A 21,546-nucleotide genomic window follows, 5' to 3' on the forward strand; every position below is an offset into this window, starting at 1 on the left:
GGCTGTGCAGTCTCCCTCCTTGGAGATACCAAAAATCTGCCTCGACATAGTCTGGGCCATCTGGCTCTAGGTAGCCCTGCTTGAACAGGAGCTTTGAACCATACGACCTTCAGAGGTCCTTTCCAATACTAACCATTCTGTGACTCTGTGATTTGGAATTCCCAGTGAATTCAATGGGAGCAAAGTTATACCAATTCCTAATAGCTTTAAAAAAAAATCAATAAATCTCTGTGCACTAACCATTTGGGCATCGGCATTCTAATTTCAGTTCTCAGGGTATCAAGGTTGTGCCTGTACTGATAACAAAAATATAACTAATCAGTAACCTGAAGAGCATGCAGAATTTATGACCTTTATACCAAACACCAGGATGGTGACCTGTGGTTCCCCATGTTCTTGGACTTTCATTCTCAGACAGAGAGTTACACTCTCACCCAGTCACACACCCTTGGCTAGTAAATATTTACCTCCCTCTGGTCGATACTGAGGATTCATCAGCAAGCGCAGGGCAAGAGAACAACATCAGTCACCAATCGCGAGAGCAGCATACCCTTCACTGGGAAAGAGGTTTACGGACTAGTATAGCACAGGAAAATATTGCAGAAGGACAGACACCCAAAGTCCACATCTTCTCTTCTGTAGCAAATACCTGGCTGAATAGAGATGGACTGGAGCAGCTGCACTTCCACTGGGTTAGTGTTCATCTTGATTTTTCTATTCATTTTGAAAATGAGAGGTTTCTGGAATAACAACTGGAGAAAGAATTTTCCCCCAGGACCAAGAGCATTACCTATCATTGGAAATCTGCATTTGTTTGACTTGAAGAGACCCTACAGGACTTATCTACAGGTATGCATTATCTTTTCTGTTGGTCCCATAACCGCATGTATCACCAAGCTCCATAGTCCAAGATGTCAGAGAGTTTCACCTATTGCACCCAATAGATGTGTTGCTTCCAGAGATGACCCTTAGCAGTGAGCAGGACATGGTTATTTGGGCAGAACACTTCTTCACTGTAGTATTTTCTCCGTACAACTTCATGCATCTGGATTTCATCCTTAAACAACTCTCAAATTAATAACAAGTGCTCACCTTATTTTTGTGGTAATTTTGAGGAAAAAACCTAGCTGAATAAGGATTGATTTTGATAAGTGGTCTAACTTCATTCACCTTCCACTGATTGATATGTCTGTGGTTGTGACTGCAGCTTCCTGCCTTCACTGATTTAGCATCCCTTCTCATGTCCTTTTCCTTCTGTCTTCCCTAAAAGCTATGCTCTTAATAGCAGGAGCCAACAGCTGCCAGAAAATACAGCAAAGATCTAAGCAAATCAAAGGAATAAATCTCTCAGATTTCTTCTAGTGCTTTCTTTACTTAGTTTATTGTAGGACTTTCCTGATTTTGAGTCAAGACTTCTGTGAACCTGCTCCTCTCTTAGAGCTCTTTCTACTGAGACACTGACATTATCTATCCTCCTTGCCAACTATTTTAAAAGGGATATTTGCACCTATATGTCTATGTATGTTACATCTACAAATCAAAAGACCACTCAGATGCAGCATCTGAAAATCACTGTGTCTGTGCAATGCAGCCTAACTGCATTGGCAAAAGCAAGTTCCATCTTTTTTCAGGCCAACTGAACTAAAAAGACTCTGCTGTAATTCAGTGAATCCATTCTAAAGGAAGAGGTTAGTTCTCTGACTTCAACTTAGCTCAGGGTTTAATATTCACACGTATCTACTGTGTAAATGCAACTGGAGACCATATGCTCATCCTGAGCATCACCACTGCAAGCACTGGAAAGTCCTCACTGGAGAACACTCTGAAAAGATCCTATTCTGCCAGGGCAACAGCAGTCTAGCAGAATAGCATCACCATCAAAGAAGCTACTCTTAATTCAGGCATGTTGCTGCTGCTAAGTTATTTCGTGCTGTACTTGCTTACCAGTTGCTGAACATTTTGCATATAAATGCTGAAGAGTTGCTTTCTGTTTTTCTCTGCAAACACGCTAGAAAATAAGTGCAGTCAGGAAAAGCCCCTCCAATTGTCAGGAGAATCAGGAACATTTTGTTACATGAAAATAAATCTGCCTGTATAAGTTAAAAAGGTACCAGCTTAGACCAAACATTGTCTGAGAGGCAGATTTGTGGTGGGTGCAGTCGTATATAACATGTGAGAATTTACCTAATGCCAGATCCCAGCCCAGAAACACACCGAATTTTTTTATACGATAAATGGTAGCAAAGGTTTGAACAGGTTTAGCCTGTAAACAAAAGAAACCCATTAACATAGAGCTGGTGACACTTCTGCTCCGTTTAGCACACTGGACTCCACTCCTCACCGTGACATTTAGTTATTAGCCATCATAATGCCCGGCATCTTGACATTATTTAAATTAATTTTCTTTCTCTGTACTTAGGAAAACATGTAACATTTTAGTAACTTCCAGGCAGAGCAGAAAAATAAGCAGCCCTGAAAGGGTGGTGGATTTCTTTGCAAGCTGTAAAAGCTGTAAATCACTGCCATGTTCTTCTGACAGCTGTCAAAAGTGTATGGTCCAGTCTTCAGTGTTCAGATGGGGCAAAGGAAAATCGTGGTGATCTCTGGGTATGAGACAGTGAAGGAAGCTCTCGTAAACCAGGCAGATGCATTTGCAGAGAGACCTAAAATCCCAGTCTTTGAAGATTTGACCAGAGGAAATGGTAAGTTGGCTTTATTTTTCCTTATCATCTTGACTTATTGAAAAAGGTTTCTCCTACAGCGGAAGCAGAAGCTGACACGTCGCTCTGGATCGGAGACCATATAAGGCATTGGAAATAGGGAGAAATCTCTTTCAGTGCCTTTATTCAAATTTGAAACCACTGACAGTGACAACAGAAAAACTTAACTCTGACAATAACCACAGGAAAAATGATGGATAGTGTCACACTTTCAGGATCTAGGGCATGTAGGGAAGGCATTTCTAGCTCCCATGATATAGTTCTGGACTTCTGCTGGTTTGGGCTTATCATAGAAACTCCTTTTCCTGAACTGAGTATTATACCACTGTTTCTCATTTCAAGTGGTGAACAGTGCTTTTAAAATCTGAATGCGACAATAGAATGGAACACATACAGAACTGGGGATTTATTTTAATAAGGGAAATACCATGTACTGAGCTGGGTTTCCAGATAAGAATTTCAAGCCCAAATGTCATTCTAGTTTTGAATAAGAGTTTCCTATTTACATCTCCAGAGACCCTTGGACAAATTCAGGAATAATTCTGCAAACATTTTATCAGCTGCATCTTTCGATTGCATTGTTACACGCAAGCTTTCTTTACACCTGATTTTTTCCTTTAAAAAAATGTAACTAAGGTTACTAGTTACATGGTATAACAATTTCAGTGAAAAAAAAAAGATTGAGGTTTTAAGACACTAGCTAAATTTTTGACATTTGTGCCTAGTCAGCTTTCTCCTGCAATCATCTTTATTTCAGTGACAAATACCTCTCAGAGATATGTATTCATCATACGATTTGACTAAACACCTCTAAAATAGTTTGTCCTCCTTTTTTGTCTGTGCAATAAACTTATTGTGAGGCCTGAAAATACTTCAGGAAAAGTTTTTTCCCCAGCCAGATGTAATTTAGCTTGTTTTAAAAGTGACTGCTACTAAACATCTACATTTTTTGTCTACAGATTAGTTTTAAAATCATCTGCCACCTTGAAATGTTCTCTTTGTGTCAGGGATTGTTTTTGCTCGTGGTGAGAACTGGAAGGCGATGCGAAGATTTACTCTCACGGCCTTACGAGACTTTGGAATGGGGAAAAGGGCCATTGAGGACCGCATTGTGGAGGAGTACGGGTATCTGGCAGACATCATCGGGTCACAGGATGGTGGGTAAATGATTCATTCTTCAAACCTTCAAGGTTTTGTTCAAGTACTTGGAGGCTTGTCAGTAACCTTCTCAAGTTCAGACCTGCTTAAGGAATGTAAATCTGAATCAATTTGATGCATTTTGGCTCCTTTGGCACTTTTGTCTAACACCGAATAATAATCAATAATAAAAATCAGTCATAAATCGAATCAATAGCAATAACTAGTATTAAAATGACTATAAATTATTTATAAATTATGTCTCCTGCCATAATGTAATATATTCTTTCATTCATTGCACAGGAAAGCCCTTCGATGCTAGTAAATTCATTAATGCAGCAGTCGCTAACATAATTGTGTCAATACTACTTGGAAAACGATTTGATTACGAAGACTCCAGATTTTTGAGACTTCAACATTTGACCAATGAAAGCATGAGGCTCGCTGGGAAACCTTTGGTTGCGGTAATGATAAACATTTTTATGTTGCTGTGCCACTGGATGCCATAGGAACGTACTAATACCTGTAGTCGATTGTTTCAATTAAACAGAAGAACCTGAGACTCTGAGAGACAATAGATTTACGAGCACTTTCTGGGGCAAAACAAAGCTTGAGAGATAGCCTGGGAATCCTGAGGCAACAATCAAACCCCTAGTACCTCAAAATCATACTTAAGCTACTGTCTGTATGGGGCTAAAACCAGACTGAAAAAACCAGATCGTGTAGTGCGTGAACAGCAAGGCCAGCATTCCCCAGAAATACGGTTCACACATATAAAACGACCAGGCAAAACACTGCAACCTCACAACATGGGGTAGGGAGAAGCTGTAGAGTATGTGGTGTCATCTACCATCTACCTGTACAAGGAGCCCTGATAAATAACCCTATTTTCCCATGTTTCTACGATATTGAAATGTCTCAATGAGTAATAAATCCTCGCTGATACTTGTTTGCAATGCTGCTGCACACTGGATTCACTTTTGTTCTTTACGGCTTTGAAAAAGAAAAAATATAAGAGCAGAAGAGTTGGCTAAAATAATAATAAAAAAATGTTGCTGGCCAACATTTCCAACTCCCCAGCGGCAGGTGTTTGAGTCTGATATCTACACCACTCCTGCAAAACAGTAATTTGGGGCTGAGAGTTTTGCACGTATTCATTGGTGCTTGATGGATTTTCTACCGTGATTTTGTCCAGTCACTTCTTCATGTTTTATAGAACAAAATATTGAGTCTTTGTGTCCCCAGACAGGCACAATATTATCAATTATTTTCAGTGGTGTTTTCAGACCTCTGCCTGGTAAATTCTAACATCTTTCACTCTTGTAGCTGTACAACATCTTCCCAAGCCTTGGATTCCTCCTAAGGGCCAACAAAACTCTTCTGCAAAACAGAGATGAATTCCATGCTTATGTACAAGCTACTTTTGTAGAATATCTCAAAAACCTGGACAAAAATGATCAAAGAAGTTTCATTGATGCTTTCCTAGTTAAACAGCAGGAGGTAACTGAACCTTTTATCATTTATTCCAACTTTTATGGTTATCTAAAAATGTACAATTTTCTTCCAGTCCTTATATTTCTGTAGGGAATCTATCTTTGACAAAACAAATACAATAAACCAGTCGAGTTGAACAGATATGTCACTGTTGCAGTTCCAACCCCTTTTAACCCGCAAACGTTTATCTTTATTTATGCTTTTCTTTAGACTGTAGCAATATATTTACAGAGGCTGCATCTTTCTATCTGCTCTCCCTGCTGTCCTAGACCTTCCACTGCTTTCAAAACCGTAATACATTACAGAACAGAAGTCCAACCTGGGCTTTACTGGGATCCTTATTTGGGGTCTCTGATACACCCGGGTTACCTCCTTAATAGAGAAACCAGCTCTCTTTGCAGCTCACTCAAATCAATGCAGAGATTACGCAAAACACTTCAACATGTCAACACACTTCTTCAAGCACAAGCCCAAAGCTCTTTGTCTTTCACACTCTTCTAAACTGTAGGATGTATTCCTTAGTAAACATCTAGCTACATAAATTGCATTTTCACGTGGAAAGTTTTTTCATTCTTTTCTCTCATCCATTTCTTTCAGGAGAAATTCACTACTAACAGGTATTTCCATAATGGCAACTTGCTAAGCTTGGTGAGCAATTTGTTTGCTGCTGGTGTTGAGACAACTACCACCACACTAAACTGGAGCTTTCTGTTGATGCTGAAGTACCCTGAAATTCAGAGTAAGTGGTTTTACCACAGTTGCTGTTACACCCAATGAGTTAGGAACTGGACAGGAACCAGGAACAGGAGGGTCATCATATCTGTTAGTACACTGTTACAAAATGCCAAGACTTCCAGGTAATTATTGTCTAGATATCGCTCTGCCCTGTGGCTCAGACCTCAGCGAGGGGCACACCAGTCAGCCTACAGGTAGATAATAAACAGAGTTCATACAGGCCAGGTCCTTTGCTCCATAAAATCTCATAATGAAAGAGAAGAGAGTTGTCCTGTGTTGGCCAATGAAATTGCTCCAGGTTTCCCTCAGATGCAGCCTGTTAATAAACCAAAGGCTTGTGCAGATGTTAAATGGACTGTTCTGAGTTTAAATACATGAAGAGGTACAGGAAATTGCTCTTCGTCTGACATCTCTGTTCCAGTTCGTGGTACAGGGCTGTTAGGAGTCAAGCAGGATTTTTGACACACCTCTTGGTCAGAGCAAGAAACTTCACGCAGAAGAGATGGCAGAAAAATGCGAGTCTTTAGGTTTCTTATAGGTAAAGAAATAATCAAACACTATAGTTTTGTCCACCTCCCATGATTTCCGGAAGGAAAAAAGATATTGGGAGAATTTATGGGTTTCACTCAAGATCTATTGTACCTTACACCAGCAAAGCACAGCATGTCTCAGAGATGAATGAATCCTTGCCTCTATCTTACAATTGATTCTTTCCCCAGGAAAGGTCCAAGAAGAGATAGAGCAAGTGATAGGGTCAAACTCCCCACGGATCGAGCATCGAACTCAGATGCCATATACGGATGCTGTCATCCATGAAATTCAAAGGTTCGCTAATATCCTGCCATTGGATTTGCCTCATGAGACTGCTGCAGATGTCACTCTCAAAGGCTATTTCATTCCCAAGGTGAGGTGCCTACAGGACTGTTTCTGTTGGCATTTCTTCTTTTTCAAATCTGGTTAGTGCGATAAACGTGAACTCTCTAAAGAAGGCACAGAACAGCAGGCAGAATAATCTCTTTCTCCAGGCTGGCAATCTTGAAGCCTTATTGCCATTACTGCCACCACAATATTTGCCCATGGATTAATTCCACCATCTTATTTTGCAGGGAACCTACATCATCCCCTTACTGACCTCTGTCCTGAAAGACAAATCGCAGTGGGAGAAACCAGACATGTTCTATCCTGAGCACTTTCTTGATGCCAACGGAAAGTTTGTGAAGAAAGATGCTTTCATGCCTTTTTCAGCAGGTACCTTCTCTTTTCCATTCCCTGCTGTTGCAAGCAGACATCTTAGACAGGAACTACTTATACCAGTGGTTTTTTACTACTGAGGCCTGGCCTCAGTAGTAAAGACATTGTCTTTTTCACGGGACCATTTCACAACCTGTATTTCACAGATTTCTCAGGACACACCTCTGATGAGAGAGAGTACTCACAAATGGCTGCTAATTTCTTCGGCCTCTGGATGTCATTGGTTTCTCAATTAGTATTTGATGGTTATAAACAAGAATTTGTAGTGCCTTCTTTATTAAATGTGAGGGAGGTTTTCAGCAACTTACACAATGGTTTAGATAACACATTTCTGCATTATAATCTGTAGCCCACAACTGCCATGCAGCCTGGGCTTCTTTGACTCTTACCCAGCTGCATTGTCTATGACAGCACACAAAGCACTCAGGAAAGGTGCCTTCTGAGTCTTTCTTGGAGAACCGTGTTTAATTTTTGCACATCCTTTTTAAAAAGTTATGAATAACATCGGCTGGGATCGAGACTGCTTAGAGTGTGTCACTAAGAAGGAGTTGCCTTACACAAAACCCCAAATTCTATGTAAAATCGAAGGACAGAAAGGGGTTGTCTTTTGAGGCTTCCACAGAGCATGACACTCACCTCAGCTTACACACCCGCAACACCTGCCACAGCACAGGAGATTCCAACTCCCGTGACGACTGCTCCTTCTCTGGCATTTCTCCTGCTTTGCAGTCTCAGTTATTACTCAGTTAAGTTCCTATACACCCTTCTGTCATATCCACAACACTCCGCAATTTTTATAGACTGTATTTGTGTATTTTTAATTCTACATATTCGAATAAGGGCTTTCCTTGTCATACTCACTGTCCAAAAAATAGTAAATAATTCTTTTTCATAGAAGAACTTATTCACAGGCCATCCTTTTCAGATTGAAGTTTAGATGTCCCAGCTGAAACCACATCCAGGGAGTGTCAGTTCTGGGCGTTTCCTGGAGGGCTTAATGTATTGTGCAGCAATGCAGTAGCTCTTCATTTCCCACTTTTTTTCTTAGTTATGGCATTGAATCATCAGGCCCCAACGAAGGCAGTTTACAAGCGGATGAATTTGACTAGGATGAACAAAAGTTTACATTCACAGCGCTTTTGAAGAATGGCCTATATTAGGGTCTCTGTAGAATGTCGCCTCCATCTTCCTCCTCAGTCCAGCTGTAACCATCATTTGTGAGTGTCCGAGGTCTCTTCTGACAAATGTTAATATAAAAAATGGCCTGTGACTACACTAATAGAGTCAAAGTCTAGACTAAACTACCTAAAGTTGGCCTGGGATCAAAACATTGAACAAAGTACAGGAAAAATCTTAGAACAAAGAAAAATACAATTTTTTATTGAAAATCGGAGTTAAGGAATTCAGATTGAATTTCTATACATTTCTCCCCAAATGCAAGAATTTAGATAAACTAAAAAAATCACCATGTGGCTTTGCTATCATAGCTCTGAAGACCAAGTAGCCTCTCTCTCAGATGGTTCTTGTATTCAACTGACTTTTAAGAGCTACTGTGTTCTTTATTCATGGGTAGGATACGATATTTCAAGTATTTTGAGATTTCCACTGATCTTCCTCAGAGTAAGAGCTGCTCAGAGGTTTTGTATTTCTTTTGACTGTTGAAGAAGTAGCTCTCACTGACTTTCTTACGGCCATTTTGTTCCAGGGCGGAGAATCTGCGTCGGTGAGACTCTTGCCAAAATGGAGCTCTTCCTCTTCTTCACCAGCCTCCTGCAGAGGTTCACCTTCCACCCTCCCCCTGGTGTTTCTGTCTCAGACCTGGACCTCAGCCCTGCTATTTCATTTAATGTCATCCCCAAACCCTATAAAATGTGTGCTGTAAAACGCTTCTAGAGCTCTAATCAGCGCCAGTTTGTTCAAAAAATGTTTAAATTCCTTTTTCAGGATATCTTCCTTAATTCTTTGGTCAAAATAATTCACAACATTCCATCTTAATGAAGGCTTCCAGTACTTCCGAAAAAAAAGCAGTGTACTTTTTTATCTATTGGGGGATGGCAGTAGACTAGAAGTGCAGGCTTATTGATGACTCATGTATCAACCTAATCTGGCCTAAATAATACACAGCCTCAGCTTTCACATTCTTACTTGTAACGTGTGTGTGTGTTGAAAACACATCCCCTAGAAACACTTGCAAGCCCATGTTTGCCCAAAGACACATACAGACCATGAAGCTGTGCCTAGTTTGTTCTATCCTGCTTAAAGACGAGCACTGCAGAGAAGCTGTGGTGAATGTGGGATGTTCAGAGCTTCACCTCTCCAGAACAGAAGGTCTCTTCAGTCTTGGCAGACAGCTGGGTTTGAAGCTGGGTTTGAAGCTGGGTTGGATATATTGATACTCCCCAACACCTCACTGCAGCTTCTCCCCTTGGCTCTTCTCCCAAATCCTTCCCCTCTTCGGGAACCTTCAGTCCCTGCCTTTGCCTGGGCAGCAATCAGTACTGACCCTGTGTGGTGTGCCGTAAAGCTCAGCTTTTCTTAGGTTGGCCACTTTACTTGGCACCAGAAGGACAATATTCCCTGTCCTGCCATTTGTCTTGAGAGTGAGTGTTGAAGCAAGACACTCAACTCCTTCTCCTCAAAGGAGACACTCCTCTGAGCGTTCCCTTTTGTTTGATCTCATTCCCTTGGTTTGGGGAAAGTTTCTCACATCAAAGTACTCAAAACAAGTCAGACATTTGCATTTCTTGTTCCTATTAACATTTAAACAAAGTGTATCTCTGTAATATAAGAAATCCAGCATAACATAAAGCCTTGCTTTTGTCTTCTGTGTGAAGATTCTAAAGCCATAGAAAGAACGTGATAACAGAAAGCATGATCATGGTGCGTGGAGAGGGGGGAGGTGATATGATTGCACCGTGTTTTCCAGAGAGAGTTTTTGTTTGTACAATATAGCTAAGCTTATCTACTATCTTTGCATATATTGATGCACTCAACTTCCATTAACCTGCTATCTGAGGCTTTTCCACATATTTATCTTCAAAGACAGAACCAGATCAAATGGGATTTTTAAAGTCTTTTTCCAGCTCTAACATTTCAGAACAAAAACCACTCAGTTTAAGTGCTTTTCTTCATTCAGGAGTTTGGAGACAAAATTATTAAAAGAAATTATTTTTCCATGGCAAAACAGGCTCCTGTTCTTCACACTACTTCTTGCCAGTAGTGGCCACCAGCTGTGGAGAGGCTAAATCTCTTCATCTTGGTCTTTACTAATTCAGAAGGTGGTGGACATCATCTGAAAGATGGCAATGCCAGAACATGCATGAGTTATAGCACAATTGCTTGACATCTGCAAGATCACCAGGATGAAAATGTCACAGAGGCTGTTACTCCTCCAGGTGAGAACCCTACAGTTCTGAAGAAGGCAGAACTCAGTTGTACTAGAAACAGGACATTCGTTCACATCTACTGGTCACCAAAAGGGTCAGTGGTGTAATCACATGAGAGCTTAGTCTGTTGGTCTGCCCAATTGCCTTGGGCAGTTTGGGCACAGTAACTGTCAGACACACCAGGTGACTGACTGCATCTCACCCTGAGAAGAAACTCTGCCTTCACTACGTGACACTTGCACCTGTAAAGGGGCAATTTCCTCTTTAACATTCTTCTTCCAAAGATGGAATACTAAAAGTCAAGCAGCCTTGAAGATGTATTTCACAAATATAGGTGTATCTGCCACAGCCTACCATATGCAAAGAAATAGCCCTTGTGCACTTGTTATAGCAGATCCCTTCTCAGGAAAAACCTTAGGCCAAGTGACCTGAGGCCAGAGGGTTATTAAGATTTTTCCTGAATATTCTGTAACCAGATAACCTAAATAAAAAACCCATTTGCCTGTGGCAGAATAGCTGGTGCTTTTCCAATGAACATTCTGACTCACTATCAAACATTGCATAAACACTGTTTGCAGATTCCAGCTGGCAGAGGGCTCCCACCTCCAGGCAACAGGAGAAGGAAGTTAAAATTGACTGTTTTGGCTCTCAGTCTCAGGTTGATACTGCTTCAAGCCTTTAGGTCTGCTCTCACCCCATGGGCAGCATGGGAGTTGAGTGGTGCACTTGGTTCAGGCCCAGCACCCTCAGGGTGTCACCAAGGCACATTGGGGCTCATTATGTGAGCACTGGTGAAAAGATCATCGTTGTTTACTGAGCAATCACCACAGAATGCACAGGGGACCTTTCTCTCACCAAGCATAATGATGGTCACCTCTATGTGCTTATTGCTTGGACTGACTCTTCTACTGACTGAAAAACAGTTTCTGGAATAGACGTTGTAGAGAGAATTTCCCCCAAACCAAGGTCTTTACACATCATTAGAAACATGCTCATCACATCAGAAGGGGGTCTCCTAGATATCGCTAACATAAACCTTGTTTTTCTTCCCACTGTCCCATCATGCAGTCAATGAGCATTCGTGGAGGTTCTGTCTCTCCAAACTTCAGCCCGCATGCAGAATGACATGTACTAAACCAAACTCTACCTAACAGTTCAACAGGAAAAATACTTCAAATACTACATAAATCATTCTCTTTTCTGTAGATGCTTTTTATCACACCACCATCATCTGATTTTACTCAAAAATATTTTTCACAATTAATTGTGATTGCCCCAGTTATGAAGCATTCGTATCATTTTGGAACTAATATACAAAGCATGACTAAAAAAGAAGTGTTATGGAGAGGCATGAGATCATGTACACTGCTGTGAATCTGCTGCAAGGACATCAAAATGTCTAGACCGATGCCACAGCCTGCTCCAGTGCCGAGTCTGTAAACCCCAGTATGTTACATTTTCTTTCGTGAATGAAAGAACATCCTCTCTTCACAGGGCAGATGCCTCCTCATGCTCTTTCATTAACCGGCAATACTTCTAGGAGCAGGTGAAGAAGATAAATCCACTTCCATGAGAATCTGAAGTTCTTATCAACGCCTTTCTGAATGCAAGAATATAGAAGCAGCAAAGCTCAAATTAGTGCTTCAGTGAGTTCCCCATACTGGCTACACACTGAGGGTTGTCAGTCGAAGTCACTCTTGTCTGACCTGACCCTGCTCTTTCCTCCAGGACATTTGCCTTGACATCTTGAAATTCCATCTTTCATATAGCAAAATCCTACACTGTCTGACCTCCTCAGGCTCTTCACTGAGGCATCCACAGATCAACCAATCAATCACTGGATGTAGTTATCTGGAAATTATTCTCCCTCTTGATAAACACAGGATCTCCACAAGCTTCTGTAAGAATGGTCTAACTGGGCCAAATTAGAGAGAATCTAAATGCAGACATCCGGCCCTGTGAGGGCAATGGCAGAATTTACCTGGACTGGAGAAAGACAAGGAATACAACACTGATCTATTCAGTCATCCTAAAATACGGGGCTGCCTTAACCCCAGACTGGCCTTTGCATGAGGAGCGGATACCTCTGTGTACCTGCACTATCGCTTCCTGCAATTCTCACTTTTCTCCAGTCTTGCAGAAATCCTCTGTTGTATGCCAACAGCTCCTGCCAGGAATCCCTGCTTGCCTCAAAAAATATATTCAGTTTGCAATTGATGAAGTAGAATCATAGCTTGGTTTTCTGAAACCAAACTTGTTGGCCCCAAGTGGTTCAGATACACACAGTGCCCTTCAAATGGCAGTGCACATACAATTGACATTCTTATATTTAAAGCAGTTTGAAACTCAAACCTAAAATAATAACGGGATATTTGAATATTAGTGAAATTAAATGTCTTGATCTACATTTTTGCCCTCCTTTTTAAAAATTCTGTAATTTTTCATCCAGAACCTGCTGATAATTCAAAATCCTCTGTGCTCTAACAGCGCATGTGCCTCCTACTATGCTCCAGGCATAGATTTAGCACGGCTAGGTGCCTTCCATTAGTACCATCCTTTCAGGTACACACTCAAGTCAAGTTACCCTAGAACCAGTCCATCACCTCCTCGCAGACCTCCAGCCCTGTATAACTCTGGCCCTTCCAAAGGTCTGTGTACATGAACTATTTACCCTTCCCACTCATCTGGGCTGTTAGTTAACCCATTTGATCCCACTGCTAGTGATGCCAAAGGATGCAAAGAAGAAAACCAGCAAGCCAGTCAAGTTGGGTACTGTGTGAAGCTTTGAAGCTGCATGAAGCCAGAACTTGTAGCATTTGAATTTTTAGCAGCTTGACAGCTGCTGTTCTGAGGTCCCCAGCAGCTGCTTGGCCAGCAACATGCCACTGCTACACTTCTAGTCCATGCTGAGTGAATCAAAGGAGATCTGAGTGACGGTGTTGACATAAGTCAAGCTAGCAGCCTAGAGAACATGCAAACGTTGGAGGAAGCAACAGTTTCCCGGGTTTTAACCAATCCACTTTTTCACTTGAATCTGTATAGAATGGTCTTCCTCCTCTCTTGCTTTCTCCCATACACCTCCTGGGCACATGCTGTCTGCACTAAACCTTCACAACAATGGAGCCAATTACTTGCTTTCATACAGGACTGATCACCTGCTGTCAGTACCAGAAGAAATAGGTAGAAAATAAAACAGTCCCATGTTTTCACCCCATCCCTTCAGAGCCTTTTTACAGGCTTGGTTCTCAAAGGTCTTTCCCTTGAAGCTCATGGCTCATTTTCTCAAGAAGCAAGAACGACCTAATGTTGTTTATCCAATGGGCTATCCCTTCAAATCTGCTTTCCCTTCCCCCCATGACTTGTTTCTCTCTCTTTTGCTCTGTTCCTCAGACAAACAGAGGAATGAATCTGCACAGCTTTACAGGGTCCCATTCCACCACTTGTACTCTTTGTTCTGCCTTTTTCTGTCCTTAGTTTCCCCAGACAGGGCTGCCAAAACTGGTTCTCACTCAGGTTTTAATTAATCCTCTTTTCAAAAGGAAATAGGACTCCTTTTATTCTGGACCTGACTCCTGTGATGTGCTGCAAACAATGACCCCTGTCAGTTCAGTAGATAAATGCTTAAGATTTAGCCATAAGCTTGTGTTTAATTCATGTCTGTAAGGAACCTTACCAGCAGTGCTGGGTATGCTTGCACAGAGATAAGCTGTCAGTTCAGTAGATAAACACAAGCTTATGGCTAAATTTTAATAAGCATTTAATTCATGTCTGTAAGGAACCTTACCAGCCCTGTCAGTTCAGTAGATAAATGCTTAAGATTTAGCCATAAGCTTGTGTTTAATTCATGTCTGTAAGGAACCTTACCAGCAGTGCTGGGTATGCTTGCACAGAGATAACCACAATACTAGACATACCCAGCAAATCCACCATAAACCAGCACCTGTAAACACATCCCCTTTACAGTCACATCCTGCTTCCAGCCACACCCATTCAACTCCACATGGTGAAACTGTGGTGCAAAACAGGAATGCTGGTAGTGTCAAAGGCTCACAGGACTGCAGGATAATTCAGATTGGAAGGAGCTGAAGCAGGTCAAAGCAAAATCAGCCGTGAGATCAGACCAGACTGCTTGGGGCTTTACCCAACCTGACTTTGAACCCAGATGGATGCCAGTTCTGGGCATACACAAGTGTAACAAAGTACAGCACCTCCCCAGGTCAAAAGTTAAAAATGCCAAAAGTTAAATGCCAAAATGGTATAATAAGCTTCTCACTGCTCTATTTGCCAGTGGAGATCTGATTTTGGCACACTTCTTGGGCTGAGATCCAGGTTCTTGAGATGAGCTTGCATGGCATGATGCTTATTGCTCTACCTTGCCATGAGCAGAAGGCACTGCTGTGGTGTGCTGGAAGTAGTCTCCACAACAGTGGCAAACCACTCACAAGGCAAATTATCCCTTGAAGGCCACCACTGTGTTACATCTTTGCTTTCTCTGGAGATGTACTGGTAAACAGACATGCTGTAACATGGAAAGCTAAGAAATACTGCCTAAATAACAAAGTATTAAATAATGCACTAGGTTGTCTTATTCTATAAGAATGCCCATATAAACCCAAAGTTCATTTCCCTCCCTTCTCCCAAGACAGTATTTTATCTCATTAGAAGTCATCACAGGTCCAAAAGAACCCCTCAAAAAACCCAAAACCTTGATTCATCACCTACATTCTGGGACCCCTGTGATTTATCTACAGGTTTATACATCAATCCTCATAGAAAATGTTTTAACAGAAATTCAGCAGTGATACAGTAAAGCTGTTGTGAAGAAAACAGTGTTGAAATGCGCAGCATCCTTCTGCTCTGCATGCACATCAAGCACTGGCCTAGGTTATCTTCTTCAAAGGACACTCCATGGATTTCAATTTCTCAGAGCAAGTCCACCTTCTCATAGGTCTTTTCAATGAGGGTTAACATGTTCTTCAGGTCAGCTGACTGCTGAATAGCATTCAGATCCTTTAAAAGACCTTTCTGATTTTTTATCTTCAAAATTTCTTCCTAAAGAACAAAAGAATAATTATAATGATAAATAAAAGCTTTCATTAAGTCCAACAAAATTCACTTCCATGCAGCCTTTCTGTACCCAAATACAGCTAAACTAAAAACTAGTCAAAGATGCAGAATGAGACAGTTTTCCTTCTATCAGTTAAAGAGAGATATTTCAGAAATGATTACAGGTTCCTACAAAAGACATGTGCTCCTTTAACTGGCAGGTTTTCTAGCCTTTTGTTCTGTTTTCAAAACAAACATACAGTGAAAAGAAAGGAAGAAAAGAGACAAAGCTTTCAGGTATTTCAGAATTTTCAGCATTGCCCCCTCTGGCAGAGGTTAAGTGATAAAAGCACATTCTGTTGCCTTCCTCCTCACAGCCAAGGTGCCTCTGAAAAGATGTTTCACACTCACCTGCAAAATGGGTGCCTGCAAACTGCGCTTGGGGAGTTCTGGAAGGTGGAGTGCTCCACAGCCATTTTCCTGTAATACCTAGAAAGGGAAAAAGAAAAAAACAATCCAAACCTGAACCTCAGACACACAAGTACAAAAACAAACCGGCAGTTGTTATCCAGCTTCTGAAAACTAAATTTCTGAAAGCTAAACTTCTTAATTTTGCAACTGAGGTTGGAAAGATTAAAAAAGATACATTCCCAAAAGCAAATAAGGCCCACTCCTCCAGCAGTGCAGCAGCATCTATTGGAAATACCTTCCTGGCCTTTTTTTCATCTTCCTCTAACTGTTTCTTAAGCACCTGGATTTTGTACTGCAGTTGCTGAGTAGTTTCTTCAGTGTGTTCTGCTGATCGCTCAGCTTCCTTTATTTTGTCCTAAGACAAAATAGACACAAAACCAGAACAAAATTTACTTTTGAGATGGTGAGCCTTTTGCCTAGGAGATACTGATCATCAGCTTCAGCCAAGTCACTGAAAAACCATCCAAAGAGCTCCCCTCCCCTGGGTGACAAGGACAAACAGTGGACAACTCCTCCACAACAGCACAGGCAGAGGCAGCAGTCTCCTACAAAGTTACAAAACACTGAGCAGCAGCAGAAGTGTAAGATGTTTTCTTCCTTTTAGTACCTGCAATTGTATCAAAGACTCTTCATTCGTCTCAAGCACTTGTTTCTCTGCCATTTGAAGGCTTGGGACATTCTTCAGATTGCCCAGTTTCCCTGGAGGCACCTTTAAAGCCTTGAAAGATCTCAGTACCCTTTAATAAAGAAAGAGGAAAGTGTGACTTGTTTGGAGTTCTTTGCCAAACAAGAAGCAAACTCACTAACGACTTCTCTGGGCAAAAAACTAAACCCAGTTTAGCCTGCTGCTGCCAGTGAAGTAAAAGGATCCAGAGAGGAGGAAAAGCTGTCTTGAATTGTTTTCCAAAATCATGTAGGATAGGTACCTAAGGAAGGAACCAGGAACAAGAAATCCCACTGTTCTAAACTTTGCTACTACACTGACATCGTGTGGTTTCTGTCCCATCGGCCTGTACGCTGCAAGACTGTAAACTGACATTAATATTTTTCCTGTTCTGACCTTTCTGCTTTTCAAAGTAAAACTAGTTCTGAAAGCAGCACTTATCTTCTTACAAAGGTCATTTTAGTAAAATGTGTATAGTTTTATGCCAGAGGAAGAGTTTTAACTTGCTTGCAAAGGTCCTTCTGATTCCGAGGAAGACCTGAATTCCTCCAAGCTGGATTTATCTGTCAAAGTGCCATGACTGCCATGCATCTCAGATGAGACTGCAGACAACTCAGAAATTAAAACACGGCACAAATTAAACATTAAAAAATAATTAAAAGAAAAAATAAATTTATGAAAAACTAGCTTCTCATGTTTGAATCTGCAGGTACTGTAAAAACAAAGAAAGCAACATATAGGCTCAGGCTCTCTGTTGGTGAGAGCCTGGTACAGGAAAACACATGAACACAGAAGTTCTCAGACACTGAAGCACATATAATGCCTCCCACAATGACACAAAAAGGCTACAAGTTATGTCCCAACACAAAACCTCAATTCTCTTTGAAGTAACTTCAAGAGTCACAAAATTAATTTCAGAAAATTTAGCTGTAACTGTTCCCACCACTGTCATAAAATGATAACAAAATAGCTCCCCACCAATTTATTCCCTGTGTGTAGAAAGCTGATTCAGGGAGCTCTTAAGAATACCTCCCAGGTTCTGTTTCTCATATAGAAGTAGTTAAAGTGGGTCTTTCAACAACTCGTGTGTCCATTTCAATAAATGTATCATCAAGATACTTCCTTCCTTGACTCTGCATCAACTCTCCCTTCCTAAACATGATTGTTCCCAAAAGCAGTTCTATGAACATGATACACAAAACCACTGAGTAAACTAAATCCCCTCTCTCCCTCTTTAATTTTAAATTATATTTTCTCACCTTTCTTTCAGTAAATTGAGGTGCTTCTGAACATCACCTTTTTTCTCACTTTGTTGGCACAAAACAGATCTGGAAAGAGAATAAAGGCAGAATTTTCATCACAAAGCCTGCAAGCACAGAGAACACATCAAGTGAAGAGAACAGTCAGAACTTCTCTAGCTAAAAAGCTCCAGCTTCAGATGGAAAGTCTTATATTGTACCAGACAAAATATATACAGCCATATGGTCAAAAAACCTCCAAAGCTTTTCTATTTAAAAGAACGTTATGATTTTCACATTGGTTCTTCTTTGTTTCACAAGGAACACCAGGATATTTGGCACTTACAGTATTACTGAATCCATTACAGTTTCTAGAAACCACCTGCTGCTCTCCGAGAGAGTCTGCCAAGATCCTACTGTAGCACGGGTTAGCTTCACCTTTTTTGAAGAACCTTTTTCTCCTGTTTACACAAAGAAAAAAGGAAAAGATGATTTGTCAAACCTGGATGGACAGCTTTGTGACTCAGTTCAGATAATAAACAAAAGGTGCAACAGTTGTGTAATAGTCACAAAACTATCAGGTCCAATCTATCCACATTACTTGTTATACACAAGTCAAAAGCCGTTTGAAAAAAAGACACAAAATAGAAAGGGTTCTTTCTTACAGCAGTCTCACTCTAAACAGATACTTTCCCAAAATCATTGGTGATACCAGTGAGAAAACCCAGAATGAAATTAAAAAAACAGAGTGGGAATATACAAAAGTGAGAAACTCCGTACAGCAGGAGCCTCATCTCACTTGTATGTTCAACACAACACATGCCAGTCTTAAGACAGAAGGTTAACAGAGAAGACAGTGACCTGTGAAGAGAAAATTAAAATATTCTGGGTGCTTGTGGGGCAATTTTTCAAGATAAGAACACTACCTGTAAGCAAAAGCATATGATTAATATGTGCATATACAACACAATATGGATGCACACTGGCTAAGAGTGTGCTGCAAATACTTGCTGTTACTGTTCAGAAAGAAAGCTTTGAAACTTACTCCAGTGACATCTCAGACATCTGATTTCAACATAGCAGTTACTACTTTTACTTCTAGCATTTTTTCAAAACACTGAATTTGCATGAGACAAACATAAGGGAAGAAAGAACACAGTCCTACCTGCAGAGGAACAGTCCTCATGTGCCTTAGCTTTCCTTTTGACTGTCTGAGCAACCTGCTGAAGAAAAAATTTACAGCAAATGTGGTAATTTTAAACATCCTCTGCTATGCAACCATTTATCTGCCAATAACAACCTGCTACAAAAAGGCTGTGAAAGCACCTTCGTGCTTGACAGAGACCTATCAATGATGACCACAAAAAAAGCTTTTCAACTGTGAAACAGTAATTTATCTCAAGCAGGTTAAGGAAAGACATTCTTCCTATTCCAAGAATGAGGTCATAAGAAATGCACAAGACTTTTGGCTATCCAGTCACATCTTGAGATCACGCCATTCACAGGTTCAGTGGCTAAGCAAGCTCTCTCCACCAGAAAGCTCCCTGAGACACACAGAGAATATTTTCCAGAACTGAATAAACGTCTCCTGACCTGAATGAACACTGATGGTATCACTATGCTCAAACAGATGCTGTGCAGCTCCTCAAACCACACAGTCACCTTGCCTTTTGATTAACATCAGGCAATGCTTCCCTCTACTTGTCACAGGCACAGTAGCACGCAACTAGAAATCCTGGAAATCATGGACCCACCTAAGTGGGTGGATCTCAAAAGAGCTGCTCACACTGGACATCTCCTCAAGAGGACTGCCTTTAGTTAATGAAATATTCTCTACAAATTACAGTAAAACATCAGTAAAATGGCCTCTTTTTTCCCCTTTGGTTACTTCTCTAATTTGTTTGATCCAAAATAATGATTACCTTTCTTTTTTGACCTTGGTTTCTTCCTTCTCCATCTGTTCCCTTTTTTTTGCTGGAAGGCCCTTGCTGCTTTTGTGATTTAAGCTTTTTTCTTGCTGATCCCCCACCAGTGGTCTCCCCCATTTTACTGGAAGGTGTGCGGCAGTGTTTCATTATCTGTAAACCAAATGGACCAGGAGGAAACAAAACCAAAATTAAAATCCAGCAATTATAATCCATACAGTACAAACCACATATTAACAAGCAAAACAATGGAAATATCCAGTATTAAATGAGCCCAGATGTTTGCAGTTTGCTAACCCAAAGCCTAAATCTTGCTCATTTATCTAAGGGCAGGACCACTAAAAAAAAAGCATCCTTGTCTACTTTTTAGACAAGTCTTTGCATGTTCCACATCTTTTTCTAAACTTAAAAGCCAGCATGTCTGTATGCCAGAGTAGCAATAGCAATGCGCCAAGAACAGTCTAATTTGGTTTTTTTAAGGCCTCCAACTATCAAAATTCTCTATCCCTCTAATGCAGTTCAGTACAGTCACCTATTGCCAAACTTTTTAGCCCAGTACCTAACCATAATGCTCCTTGCTGCAGTTTAAAGGGGATAGGGCAAAACAGTGATGTTGCTGCCACTTCAGGGGCTACCACAGAGCTCTTACTGCAGTAATTATCACCAGAACTAGAAGTAACTACAGCTACCTCCATACAGAAGGGGGAGGTTCCTGTAACTTCCCAGCAGAGGGACAGGGGACATGCCCAGGAGCAGAAATGAGCTCCCTGGGTGGCTCAGAAGGCACCGAGGGAGCTGGCAACGCTGAAAGTGTAGCTCTCAAACTTGAAAATAAATAAAACAAACACTGTGACCTTCCCTGTGAGGACGGGCTGAGAGAGTTGTTCAGCCTGGAGAAGAGAAGGCTCCAGGGAGACCTTATAAAGGCTTTCAGTACTTAAAGGGGTCCTACAGGAAAGACAGGGGGAGTATCAGAGAGTGTAGTGGTAGGACCAGTGGTAATAGTTTTAAATTGAAAGCAGGTAGGTTTAAGTCAGGTATTAGGAAGAAATTCTTTACTGTGAGGGTGGTGAGGCACTGGAATAGGCTGCCCAAAGAAGCTGTGGATGCTCCCTCCCTATGTACCACCCTGTGACTAAACACACAGCTTTTCTCACTGTAGAGATGGAGGGAAGAGATTAATCCTTACACCCCACTAGCCTTTTCTTTTCTAAGCACAACCACTTAGCTGTATTCAGGTTTTTTTCATGCCCTGAGGACACTCACCCCTTTCCGCAGAGGCCCCTTCACGGCTCACCAGGCGACAGCGGCAACTAACACCAGGTAAGTAAGACCTGACTCGCCGCTGTCTCCAGTAAGTACCATAATACGGAGGCCGTGGTCTACTTCTCAGGGTCCACCTCAGCGGCCAGCGCGACGACTCGCCTGTCGCCGTGTCGCTGCAGCGTCCGGACGCGACTCGGGGGGGGCAGCACCTGC

The 21,546-nt window shown here is 41.3% G+C and overlaps 2 protein-coding genes across 2 annotated transcripts; one reads left to right on the forward strand and one right to left on the reverse strand.

The window, feature by feature from the left end:
• The first annotated feature begins 663 nt into the window (after window positions 1–663).
• Window positions 664–9,230, forward strand: LOC104495410 (cytochrome P450 2K1-like). Its single transcript, XM_010138375.1, has 9 exons — window positions 664–849; window positions 2,540–2,702; window positions 3,728–3,877; window positions 4,161–4,321; window positions 5,184–5,357; window positions 5,949–6,090; window positions 6,806–6,990; window positions 7,193–7,334; window positions 9,043–9,230. Exons 1-9 carry the CDS (start codon window positions 664–666, stop codon window positions 9,228–9,230), a joined length of 1,491 nt encoding a protein of 496 aa, XP_010136677.1.
• Window positions 9,231–15,646: 6,416 nt separating this feature from the next.
• Window positions 15,647–20,187, reverse strand: CENPQ (centromere protein Q). The gene is made up of 8 exons (XM_010138373.1): window positions 20,065–20,187; window positions 19,308–19,362; window positions 18,489–18,603; window positions 18,164–18,232; window positions 16,848–16,977; window positions 16,476–16,595; window positions 16,181–16,258; window positions 15,647–15,775 (listed from the first exon to the last, which is right to left on the reverse strand). The coding sequence occupies exons 1-8, from the start codon at window positions 20,185–20,187 to the stop codon at window positions 15,647–15,649; spliced, it is 819 nt and encodes a 272-aa protein (XP_010136675.1).
• Window positions 20,188–21,546: the final 1,359 nt, after the last annotated feature.

Source organism: Buceros rhinoceros, unplaced genomic scaffold, assembly GCF_000710305.1.
Source record: "Buceros rhinoceros silvestris isolate BGI_N320 unplaced genomic scaffold, ASM71030v1 scaffold8356, whole genome shotgun sequence".
NCBI lineage: Eukaryota > Metazoa > Chordata > Aves > Bucerotiformes > Bucerotidae > Buceros > Buceros rhinoceros.